Source organism: Leptodactylus fuscus, chromosome 4 (assembly GCF_031893055.1).
Source record: "Leptodactylus fuscus isolate aLepFus1 chromosome 4, aLepFus1.hap2, whole genome shotgun sequence".
NCBI classification, from domain to species: domain Eukaryota; kingdom Metazoa; phylum Chordata; class Amphibia; order Anura; family Leptodactylidae; genus Leptodactylus; species Leptodactylus fuscus.
In genome coordinates this window covers 217987126-218000080 of record NC_134268.1, presented here as the reverse complement: position 1 = coordinate 218000080, position 12955 = coordinate 217987126, and the positions used below count along the sequence as shown (strand labels likewise).

The window sequence follows — 12955 nt, the reverse complement described above, 5'->3', positions numbered from 1 at the left end:
CTGCTGCACCAACAAATACTAAACCTATCCTTGACCACATTTGCACAAGCGTTCAAGGTGTCGGTACCCAAGAGATCTGCCAAAATAACATTTCACACTTGAGTTTCTTCTCATTAAATTTTGTTTAGAAAAAAAAGAAAAAAAAAAAAAGAAAAATGCTATTTTTGACGGGATCCCAAAATGCATGCATAAAATGTAAAGGAACCCTTAATATGCTGGGAAAACATCATCACACTGACATATATTTTCTTAAATAGACCATAAAACGCGTTGCAGGTACCACGCTCCTGAAACCTCGACATATGTGTTTCTTAAAAAGATGTATTCATGGTCTCACCCCTCCGAAGCAGGTTTTATTGCACTCGGCTAAGCTGATTCTGAATACCTCGGCCATAACATAAGTGTCAAAAACACTACATTATTTACAATGCTGCATTCGAGGCCTCGCACGCATGAATATGCTCATTGATAAAAGGGCCCCATTCATTGACGTCCCCGGCCGTGTCCCTCCGTCACAGGTGTTCAGGCCAAAATTAATCAAGAAATTACCACTTATGGGATTACCAAATTACTACTATCATTAATGGGTGCAGGGTGGTAAAAACAACTACTAATAAAGCAACCGGAGGGTCCGGGCCGAGGATTGTACAAATAGACTGCTGTGCTGAGCTCCGGCCGTGACTTCTAGGGTCTTCTACCTTCAGGGTGACTTTTTGGGATTCTATGTGCTCAACGGCACAATGGAAGAAAACAATGGACTCTCTAGTGCCACCTGTAGGTGGCCAGGTGTATATCAATGTACTTGAGCCAGGGCATGGCTTGGGAATGGCTGGTGGGCTGTAGGTGGCCAAGTGTGTATCAATGTACTTGAGCCAGGGCATGGCTAGGGAATGGCTGGTGGGCTGTAGGTGGCCAAGTGTATATCAATGTACTTGAGCCAGGGCATGGCTAGGGAATGGCTGGTGGGCTGTAGGTGGCTAGGTGTATATCAATGTACTTGAGCCAGGGCATGGCTAGGGAATGGCTGGTGGGCTGTAGGTGGCCAGGTGTATATCAATGCACTCGAGCCAGGGCATGGCTAGGGAATGGCTGGTGGGCTGTAGGTGGCCAGGTGTATATCAATGTACTTGAGCCAGGGCATGGCTAGGCAATGGCTGCTGGGCTGTAGGTGGCCAGGTGTATATCAATGTACTTGAGCCAGGGCATGGCTAGGGAATGGCTGGTGGGCTGTAGGTGGCTAGGTGTATATCAATGTACTTGAGCCAGGGCATGGCTAGGGAATGGCTGGTGGGCTGTAGGTGGCCAGGTGTATATCAATGCACTTGAGCCAGGGCATGGCTAGGGAATGGCTGGTGGGCTGTAGGTGGCCAGGTGTATATCAATGTACTTGAGCCAGGGCATGGCTAGGGAATGGCTGGTGGGCTGTAGGTGGCCAGGTGTATATCAATGCACTTGAGCCAGGGCATGGCTAGGGAATGGCTGGTGGGCTGTAGGTGGCCAGGTGTATATCAATGTACTTGAGCCAGGGCATGGCTAGGGAATGGCTGGTGGGCTGTAGGTGGCCAGGTGTATATCAATGTACTTGAGCCAGGGCATGGCTAGGGAATGGCTGGTGGGCTGTAGGTGGCCAGGTGTATATCAATGCACTCGAGCCAAGGCATGGCTAGGGAATGGCTGGTGGGCTGTAGGTGGCCAGGTGTATATCAATGTACTTGAGCCAGGGCATGGCTAGGCAATGGCTGCTGGGCTTTGCCAAGAACCATTCTACTTTGGTAAAAGGATATTTGGTATTGCCAAAGCTAGTAAAGTGGGGGGGGGGAGTTGGAGTCGAGGGGGAGAGTATGGGGGGGGTTGGGGTGGCTGATTTGGGGTATAACAGTCCATGGAGTCTCATCTTCCTCTTAGTTGGTGACCTCTATATGGGGAGGTAGGGTGGGGTGGGTGGTTTGGGGTATAACAGTCCGTGGAGTCTCATCTTCCTCTTAGTTGGTGACCACTATATGGGGAGGTAGGGTGGGGTGGGTGGTTTGGGGTATAACAGTCCGTGGAGTCTCATGCAGCATATAGGATTTTGGCCCTGGGTGACGGAGTGACTATCTGACCCTTTTAGGAGAGAGGTTCTTAGCATACCCATCTGTAGATGGTGTTAGATTGTCACAAAAGGCGCTGATTCAGATTGTGGAAAATGACGCTTTGCAGCAATGCTCCCTGGGAAAAGATATGCAAAATCATAAGAAAATTGTCTCTGTAGTGCCACCTATAGGTGGCTATCCTGCCAGTGCATGTCCTTTATGGAGCTTTAAACATGATGTGGAATAAGTAACAGTATGGCAGGATTATATTATAGGAGCTCAGGCTACGTGTTTAGGGTTAAGATAAGATAAGATAATCCTTTAATAGTCCCACCTTGGGGAAATTTCAGCGTGTTACAGCAGCATAGTAATACAGATACAGGATAATACAGAGTAATATGTTACAGACGTAGACACAGATAAGCTGAGAAGAGAAGATATACTAGGAGTCCATGGCAGCTAAGGAAAAACAGAAGAGAAAGAGGAAGACCTCATGGTCATCCTCATAATCATTAGTTCTCTGTGCGGAGAGCTCTCCGTTTGGTCTGATGTAGATTATACAGCCTGGTCGCGGTTGGAAGGAAGGACCTGCGATAGCGCTCCTTCTCACACTTGGGGTGAAGCAGACGGTCGCTTACAGTGCTGCCAAGTCCCATCAGGGTCCCATACATGGGGTGGGATTTGTTCCCCCGCATGGAGGTCACCACAGACAGTATCCTTCTGTCACCCACCACCTGTACTGGGTCCAAGGGGCTCCCCAGGACAGAGCTGGCCCTCCTGATCAGCCTGTCAAGTCTATTTCTGTCCCTGGTTGATATACTGCTTCCCCAGCAGGCCACACCGAAAAAGATGGCTGAGGCAACCCCAGAGTTGAAGAAGGCCCTAAGAAGTGTCCCCCGGACTCCGAAGGCCCTCAGCCTCCTGAGCAGGTAGAGTCTGCTGTGGCCCTTTCTGTGCAGCGCCTCCAGGTGATCAGCCCAGTCTAGTTTATTATTGAGGAGCACGCCCAGGTACTTATAGGTCCTGACTATCTCAATACATGTTCCTTGGATCTCCACCGGGGTCGGAGCACCTCTCCGTTTACTAAAGTCCACCACCATCTCCTTGGTGTCTGTCCACAAGCTGTTGACGTGTTCCATTGGAAAGTAAAAAGAATTGGGTTTGTTGCAAATTTTACAAAAAATTTGTCATTGAATGAACCACAAATTTTTGGGGTTCTTCAAGTTTCCTGACCTCTGTCACAGTATCCAGTCTTCTTTCCCAGGATACCCCAGTGTCTTCCAGTCATGTCACTGGCTCCAGGTCACCTCTGAGGTCTATAATTGGTCACATTGGAGACCTTGGTGGCATAACGCTTCCTGATGGCACGTTCCTGCCATATTTATTCATTTTTTACTCTTTTTAAGCGTTTCGATTCTATTTCTTACGGAACCGCACCGACCTCCACCATTATAACAATGTAAACCTTCGCGACTCCCCTTCCCTTCAGGTTCACAACGCAGCCCCGACTCCCGCTTATCTCCACGTCAGCCGCTGATTGCATAAAAATGATGACAAACAGGAGAATGAGCATCTTAGTACATCTCATTATATGCTCAATGATCTCCCCGACGATGAATATGTAACAGATCGTGTGAATATTAACTAATAATGTATATATGAGAAGCGATGTGCGCCATGAAGACGGGATCACTCATTCAGGATCATTTGCATGGGTTAATCTGCATTACCGTGCTCCGATAATATGGAAATTTATATTAAAGGGTTGGTTCACTTTTGCAGAGCGTTCTGTTAAAGTTGAGTTTACTTAGTATTTGGCCTCATGCACATGGTGATACCACGGATCATACTGAGCCCCAAATTCCAAATAAAAGACATACTTGCCGACTCTCCTGGAACATCTGGACGGTTCCCCGAAACAGGGAGGACCACTTGTACTTCTGGAAATGCTCCGATATCCATCAGGCTCTCTGTTATTCCATATGCGACATGGGCACATTATCTGCTGGTTACGTCACAAAATGGGGCATGATACAACCCAAAAAATGGCTGTGGATTCACAAAAGGGGGCACATAAAGCGCCTGGAGCGTCATATTGTTGGAAAGTACACTAGAAGGGTAGTGTCGCACAACCACACATCTTACAATGGATTATAACTGGATTATACCATATTGGCTGATTGACACCTGTAGGCTTCAGTGGTATAATCCTTAGGACTTCCTAAAATATGGGATAGCTCCACCCCAAAATAGACTAGCCCCATCCTTAGAGAGAGAAGGTCCAATCTTGACTACAGAGAAATTGAATAGACTGCCCAGTCCATCAAGTCCCTGCAAACTTGCAGAGAGGACATAAATAGAACATCGTCATTGGTTGGCAAAGAGGAACCAAATCCTTGGCCTAAGTGCCGTGACTACCCCCAGAAGATTACATTGCAAAGTCCAGAGAAGACCATGGAATTTAGTCAGTACCGGAGTTGTCTAGGGTCCAAGGAAGTGGACATTTACTTCTACTCACCCAAGAATAGATTGAAGGTAACATCAAGACCCCTACACATCCCAACCCAACCTCTCCCTCGCCATACCAACCACTCCCTTTGGCACTCAAAGACTATTATACTTCAAATCACCCATCCATTCAACCATCCATCCACCCTACAGAGATGCCAGGAAAGGAGAGTATTATTTTTCTGTTGGGCCTCTGATTAAATTATTCTGGAGTAGGGTTGAGCGATCGGGATCGGGAAAGATCGGATCCCGATCAGCGATCGAGCAAATTTCACGAAAGAGGTGGAAAGAGAAGACAGAAATTTCTGCCCTTCCCTGCCCCTGTGTCATCTCTGATCCTGCGCTCTCCGAGGTTCTGTGGAGCATAGCCGGAAAGACTCTCCATATAGCGCCACACAGAATGTCTTCAGCTCCGTGATGTGATGCCATAGGGAATTTGTGCAGGATTTACATACATTGCTTTGCCAAGTGAATAAAGCCGTATGCTCAGATTTATAAAATGAACATAAACATTTCATGTCTCACAAACCTTCATTAATATATATTTACAGACGGAAGAGATTTCTGTGACTGTCTCATTCCTATAAAACAACACCATTCAGCTGTATCGGGCACGTTTTCTGCAAGGAATCTGTGAACATTGGACCAGATTTACTATTGTGGATACAACCAGACACTTAAAACGTCCCTGGGATTGTTTGATCCCCTGTACCATATACTGCAATACTGAAAGGGGTGAGGGACTAACATATAAAACCATACTAGAAACCGTACTGTATTATAGCAATAAGGTATAGTATATACGATTCCTGCCCAATGTAGTCAACAAATTATATTTAGTCTGAATGCAATGAAGGAGAATGTTCTATGTAGTCAGGGTAAGCGAATCATAATAATCATCATCGATAATGAGGAATTTGCAAATAACAAATTTGCGTTCGTAATTCTGATTTGAATGATGTCTATATTGCCCTAACATGAGATATTGATATCTTGTCTGCAGTGTTTCAAACGAAATACTGATTTCTCCTTTTCTGGGAAGGGACTGGGATTTTGCCTTGGCTTGATTGTTCTTGTCTTCCTCTTTCTTTCATGGAATTGTGACTTCAGGAACAGGTTGTGCCGAGTACTCGAGGACTGGCAATGGTGCGAGAGACGTCTGCTGTTTTCTGTTCCCTTGAACATTGTTGGTTATCTGCCTTGTCATGAATAGAATTCAATAGAACTATTACAGATGACACACAATGTTCGTAGGGTTTGATAGACATATGGACAGAGACTGTCATCACGAGAGGCTGTCAGGTGGTGGGGCAGCCCCTCTCCGCTTATCTTCTGCTGCAGCTTCTGTGATATTTTACATAAAGTTTACTATAGATATATTGTTCTGTTGCTAAAATACATTAATATTTGATATTGTGGTCCCATATGCAGCAGGACCTGGAGTCACATGAGGCTTCTGGTGGGTCCTCAAGACTTTGCTATAAGATTCCTGTATCCATTGAACCTCTTATTACTGGTGGGGGCCTCTCTTGGCTTTCTCTCGGCAGGTGTTGCTCTTATTTGTTACTGTGATTCTGTAGACCAACATTGTAACAAGGAGTCATGGCCAAGGGTAACATTTTGTCAGAATCAGGTTCTTTTGGGATGATGTACGGAGTGTGGAGGCAAAGATACTTTGCACTTAAACATTCTGGCTTTGAGATTTTGGGTATGGTGCTTGAAGTGGTCTTGGATTCCGCCTTGAATTAGACTGAATGCGCCCTGGGTTCCTCTTCAATTTAAGGCAAAAGCAGAGCTTCAGCTTTCAACTCTGGGTTTGCTTAAAGAGTCGGCCTCCATATCAGCTGCAAACTTCTCTGTGTGAACAGCCTTTTACGAGGGGGGACCCAAAAGTTTCCATAAAAGTTGTTTTTGAAGCGTGTACTTATTTTTTTGTACAATATTCCTTCAATCTCCTTCAAAGTCCTCTCCTTTAGTGGCAATACACTTGTCAAATCTCGTCTGCAACATTTTTTAAACTCATCTACTTTGATGTGTGCACGCGCCTCCATCGTTTTCCTCTTCACCTCCTCCACATCGGCAAAACGCTTCCCCTTGAGGTTCCTCTTCATTCGTGGGAATAAAAAAAAGTCACTGGGAGCCATATCGGGTGAATAGGGTGGGTGGGGCAAGACAGCCATGCCGTTTCTTGCCATGAAAGTGGTCACCAAGATGGCGGTGTGGGCTGGGGCATTGTCGTGGTGGAAAAACTAATCACCAGACTGCCACATTTCAGGCCTTTTTCGATGCAGACTGTTGCACAACCTCTTGAGAACCCCCAAGTAGAAAAGCTGGTTGACGGTCTGACCTGTTGGAACGAATTCTGAATGCACAATCCCTTTTGCATCGAATAATCAAATGACCATTGTCTTCACATTGGACTTCACTTGACGAGCGACGGCTGGACAAAACAGCTCTTGCAAAAAAATTCACTGCGGGTAGACGAAACCTTCCACATCAATGCCGCTTGGCACACTGAGAAGGCGTGGTTGAAAAAATAACTTGCTGCAGAATCGCGTACTACGAAAACTGCGTGCACAGCAGCCTCATTCTGGAAACTTTTGGGTCCCCCCTTGTGTAGTCCAGAGAATTGGAGTATTTTTGGTTGGAGTGATGTGCGATTCTACCCCATGTTGGAGGTAGCAAAGAGACCATGCATGATGCACTGGATAAAATTGGGTAAACTGGTGCCAGGACCACCCAAGCAGAGGCTCTGTCCTAGGAGAGTTGCTGATGGAGTTACTGGATGAACCTGGGACATGAGTTGAGTAAAGACCACTGCAGGTGAAGGCCGAGTAGAAAATAGAAATTCTCAGGATCCAAGAGACACGGCAAGATCTGAGTAGCAAGTTGGGTGAAGAGTCGAGATGAGCGAGTAGTATTCGATCGAGTAGGTATTCAATTGAATACTACGGTATTCAAAATACTCGTACTTGATCGAGTACCACTCGCTATTCCAATGGAAAAGTTCGATGCAGAACCAGCATTGATTGGCTGAATGCTATACAGTCGGCCAATCAACACTGGTTCTTCTCCTACCTTTAGAAGTCTTCTCCGTGCAGCGTCCCCGAGGCGTCTTCTGGCGCTGAATTCACTGTGCCAGGCATCGGGCCTGGGCAGAGGTGACTGCGCATGTCTGCTTGTAGTGCGGGCATGCTCAGTCGGCTCTGCCCAGGCCCGATGCCTGGCAGAGTGAATTCAGAGCCGGAAGACACCGCGGGGACGCTGCACGGAGAAGATTTCTCGGAGGATCCAGCCTGACCCTCACTCGTGGACTTGGTAAGTATAATTTGATCGAACGTTGCCTACCCCTGAAATGAGCATTTTCCCCCTTAGAGTATAATAGGATTCGATATTCAATTCGAGTAGTCGAATATTGAGGGGCTACTCGAAACGAATATTGAATATCGAACATTTTACTGTTCGCTCATCTCTAGTGAAGAGGCTTTAAAGGAAGCCGCGTATGAGACTTTAGGCATAAAAACAAGTCTGGTCTATGTAGCGGCGGAGCTCGAAGGGAAGAACCACCTCTGACACTTGTTAGTTGTGAACTTGACTGTCACATTTAGCAGTTCTCCTCTCCTCCTTGAGAAGTCTCAGTATATCCTATTAATATGTCCGGGCTCTTATCGACTGTGGCGTTGAGTAGTTTGTTACAATTTTTTCCTAAAAAGACCTATTCTCCATTGTATCCCGCTGTGCTTGCCCCTTACCGCCATCACTCCATTCTAAAAGAACCCGCAATCCCACCTGTTCCAAGATCATAGGTGACTTCACTGCGGAAAGTTTCTATGGAATAGATGAGTCGGAATCCAGGCTGCAAGTGATCAAATAGGAAGCGAGACGCGAGGAGGTTACTCCAGAGACTACAAGTTAACACCAAACTTTTTCGAAGTCTCGGTTAATTCCATTCTGTAGATTATAGTCAGCGGCAATTTAAGGACCTTTTTTTTTTTTTTTCAATCCCTCGTCGAGAAAAATTGCCGATTCCAAAAAAAAAAATTCCATTTTCGACACTAATGGCTCCGCTATGCGCGACATACTTTTTTTTATTTAATACGGTTAATATATGGCACGAGAAAAAAAAGAAAAAAAGATATTCATTATCCATTGCAAATGTCAGGTATGTACTTTACAAGAAATATATTTTGCGGGTTCTAATAGACTGGTGTTTCTGACCAGGGAAATGCGTTTCGGGAGACGGTCGTGGCGAGGCTGACAACGGATATTTAATAAATGATGAATCCATTGTATCAGTCGTAGGATCTTAAAGAAAAATGTCCCTTAATACTTGCGAAAAACTTTCCGCATGGCGGGCCCAAAGGCAACGAGTAACCTTTTTATTACATAATTAGGGATATCTATTATCTTACAACAATGTATCTTAAAGTCACAAGGAAAATGCCACTTTGATAATCACTTTCAATTAGCTTTAAGCGAAGCGGGCGCTCGTAAAATGTCTTCCTTCTTTAATTTTGTATTAGGAAACACTGTCGACATCATCTCTCCGGAGTGCGTCTAATTTAAGGGAGTTTATGCTAAAATAAATCAAAAATAGTCTAATTGTCCGGGTCGATGGCGCAGTTAGACGAGAGTGATATCATTACCAGCTCATTAGCAGATTAGACAACTAGTTCATCTTTGGTGGCTTTTTGCCGTCAGCTAACCTTTCTAGGGTCTTTAGAAGTGTCTATTAGATCTATGGCAGAGCGGAACGTAAGGGGCTGATCGAGATGGACCGAAAAATGGACTCACATTTTAGTGCTCCGGTTTTGTAGGATTTTATTTGAAGACCTTTATTACTATCTCTGCAGTCGTAATTGCGGACACTTAGGCAATTTTTGGAATTTGTAGTTAAGAATAAGAGTTGTAAGTTCACATCCATCCGGGGTAGACGTGGTTAAAGTTGTTTAGAAGTTGTCTCTTCTTGTAAGGGATTACACAACGGCTACAAAAAGTTCTTAACAGAGGCGTATGGCAATGAAAGTTTTTGGAAAATTTCAAAAGGAACCAAATTGCAAAAAATTGTGTCACCGAGGGCATCGGCGGCCATTGCCGCTTTCCTTTGCTGAGTGGGCCCAGATGAATTGGCCCAATTAGCAAGGACTCCCAAGCTGCAGAATCCTCATGGTCAATGCACACGGATTTTTTTGGCTTTTTTTTTTCTGTGTGGATTCCGTGTCAAAATCCGCACCCAAAAACTCCCTGTGCATTGACCCTCCAGCACACTGATTTTGTCCGCGCCCTGCTACAATCTGTTTTCAATGAGAGGCAGATTCAGAACGAAATCTGCCGTGGATTCGAGGCAGAATCTGCTCCAAAACCCATGGCAGATTCCTACGTGTGAGCTAGCCTTACAGAACTCTATGTGCGCCTATCCAGGCTGGTGAATCACAGCCTGTCAAGAGTTTTATTAGCTTGCTGTGATACTATGAGGAATTGGTTTTTTTTGCAAAATTCATGCCTTAACCAAACTGGAGTTACCTAGTCAAGGCTGGATATGGGTGCATTCAGACTACGTAACGCCGGGCGTGTATGAGAGCCGTACACGCCGGCATTACGGCAGACTGCCGAACACTTCCCATTCACTTCAATGGGAGCGCTCGTAAACGCCGCTGTTACGAGCGCTCCCATTGAAGTGAATGGGAAGTGTTCGGCAGTCTGCCGTAATGCCGGCGTGTACGGCTCTCATACACGCCCGGCGTTACGTAGTCTGAATGCACCCTAAATCTGTCAATATGGATGCTATAATGATACAAATTTGGATCTACTGTATATTTAAGCCTTAGTCACGGTCAGTACAAGATCCCTTTACTACTTGTGAACTTGTTTGTTTTAAGGACTTGATAAGTCAGACCTGCCATAAATCCAAAGTGGATTGATCATAAGTCAGCATGCAAAGACGTGCAAAACATCTGCAAACAGAAGCAGCGCATGGTCAAAAGTCAAAGCTTGACTTTGGCTTGGCTAGTGCAACACCACCATGAATATCATAATTTCGATGGTTTCTTCTGATACTAAGGTCCTTAAACTTGCCTTCAACTCTGCAGTAATTGGGGGGGGGGGGCAGAATTTATTGTTTTTTGCCTGCTATTCGACAATGTGCTCTTTTGTCCATCAGGTCAAGCTTTGACTTTCAACCACAACTATTCCCCTCTGCAGATATTTTGGAGGTCTTTGCATACTGATATGTGATCATGAATCCAGTAGGCTTCGAAACACAAATATCTAGCGACAGAGGCACCTATTAGGTGCACACGTCCCCTATGAAACTTTGGGCGGCCTGATATATTACACCCCTAAGACAAATACATTTTTATGACAGTACAGGTAATAAGGCATATCAACAGGAAGAATTCAACTTGACTATATAAATCTAGGGGTGTTCTCTTTATTCTGTCCCACCCCTGTGCTACAGTGCTATGGAATATTTTGACCCTCTCCCAGACTCCGCCCCAGGGGAATGATTAAAATAATGATACCTATTCATGAAAACCTGTCCCAACTTTTCACCTGAATGTGCCATAGTAATAAAGTAATTTCTATTATTTGTTCACCTAGATCAAGATTACTCACAAGAACCAAGCCCCAATGCTGATGGGACCTCCCCCGAGGAACAGCCTCTTCACCACCTTCATCAAAGGAACAATGAGCAGGAACAAAGAGTGAATGATGTTACATATTCAATGGACATATTGACCTCTTACCATGTGTTGCTGGGCTTAATTGCTGTCATTGAAACAATGGGCTTGTTTTTACAATTTTTTTTATTATTATTTTAACTTATAATTTTAATTTATTGTAATAGTTTTTTGGGTTCTTTTCACGTCTGGCATGTGCAGTCAGTATTTATTTCTATGAGGCAGCATTACGTCCTGTAATGTTTGCATGCCTTTAGTTTACGGTTATGCATCCGAATGCTCAGATCAGTCCTGTTGTTTCCACGTCGCACGCTCAACAGGAAGAAACCAAGGAAAGAAATCACTTTCAGGGAACTTCACTTTAGTGGAGAACTAGAGAAATTATTGGTATTAGAAACACATATGTGATATCATTTATTAAGGGGCGCCCCAGTCTCCAATAACTTTTCTCCCCAAAGGTCTAAGCAATTGGAAAAGCCACATGGACAGACTTGTGAGAAACCCTGGCTGAAACGGTCTTCAACTTCGGGGTCAGATCAATATTTCTCCAAGGAGGACCTCAGATTATGGAACATTGTCCAAAGTCAGATTCACATTAGGTTTCTGAACTAACAAGGCAAGTCAATATCCTTTGAAGGTACCACCCCTCCCCCCCTCAAAAAAAATCTATTCATATGTGGAATAAATCTACGTTTTAACTTTGCAAATATATTACTTTGCTTGTCTTAAAGAAAATCCTGAGATTATATCTTATACTTCAGAGCTGCATTCATACTTCTGATTCTGCTACTTCATTTTATAAGCTGGCTGACTGTTTCCAATAGTAACAATTAGAATTGTGACTATTGCTGTGAATAATACAAGACACCTGCTTTATGTAAACAGCAGCTCTACCAGCAGAATAGTGAGTGCAGCTCTGGAGTACAATACAGAATAAGTAATGTAATGTATGTACACAGTGACTGTACCAGCAGAATAGTGAGCGCAGCTCTGGAGTATAATACAGGATAAGTAATGTAATGTATGTACACAGTGACTGCACCAGCAGAATAGTGAGCGCAGCTCTGGAGTATAATACAGGATAAGTAATGTAATGTATGTACACAGTGACTGCACCAGCAGAATAGTGAGCGCAGCTCTGGAGTATAATACAGGATAAGTAATGTAATGTATGTACACAGTGACTGTACCAGCAGAATAGTGAGCGCAGCTCTGGAGTATAATACAGGATAAGTAATGTAATGTATGTACCCAGTGACTGTACCAGCAGAATAGTGAGCGCAGCTCTGGAGTACAATACAGAATAAGTAAAGTAATGTATGTACACAGTGACTGTACCAGCAGAATAGTGAGTGCAGCTCTGGAGTACAATACAGAATAAGTAATGTAATGTATGTACACAGTGACTGTACCAGCAGAATAGTGAGCGCAGCTCTGGAGTATAATACAGGATAAGTAATGTAATGTATGTACACAGTGACTGCACCAGCAGAATAGTGAGCGCAGCTCTGGAGTATAATACAGGATAAGTAATGTAATGTATGTACACAGTGACTGCACCAGCAGAATAGTGAGCGCAGCTCTGGAGTATAATACAGGATAAGTAATGTAATGTATGTACACAGTGACTGCACCAGCAGAATAGTGAGCGCAGCTCTGGAGTATAATACAGGATAAGTAATGTAATGTATGTAC

General features: G+C 44.4%; 1 protein-coding gene across 1 annotated transcript in view; it reads left to right on the top strand.

The window, feature by feature from the left end:
- DGKB (diacylglycerol kinase beta) overlaps positions 1-11362 on the top strand; it is a 320729-nt gene extending 309367 nt beyond the window's left edge. Inside the window, exon 25 of the mRNA XM_075271811.1 lies at positions 11181-11362. Within this exon, the coding sequence (XP_075127912.1) occupies positions 11181-11288 (108 nt within the window). The 3' untranslated portion in view covers positions 11289-11362. The remainder of the gene's footprint in view (positions 1-11180) is intronic.
- Positions 11363-12955: the final 1593 nt, after the last annotated feature.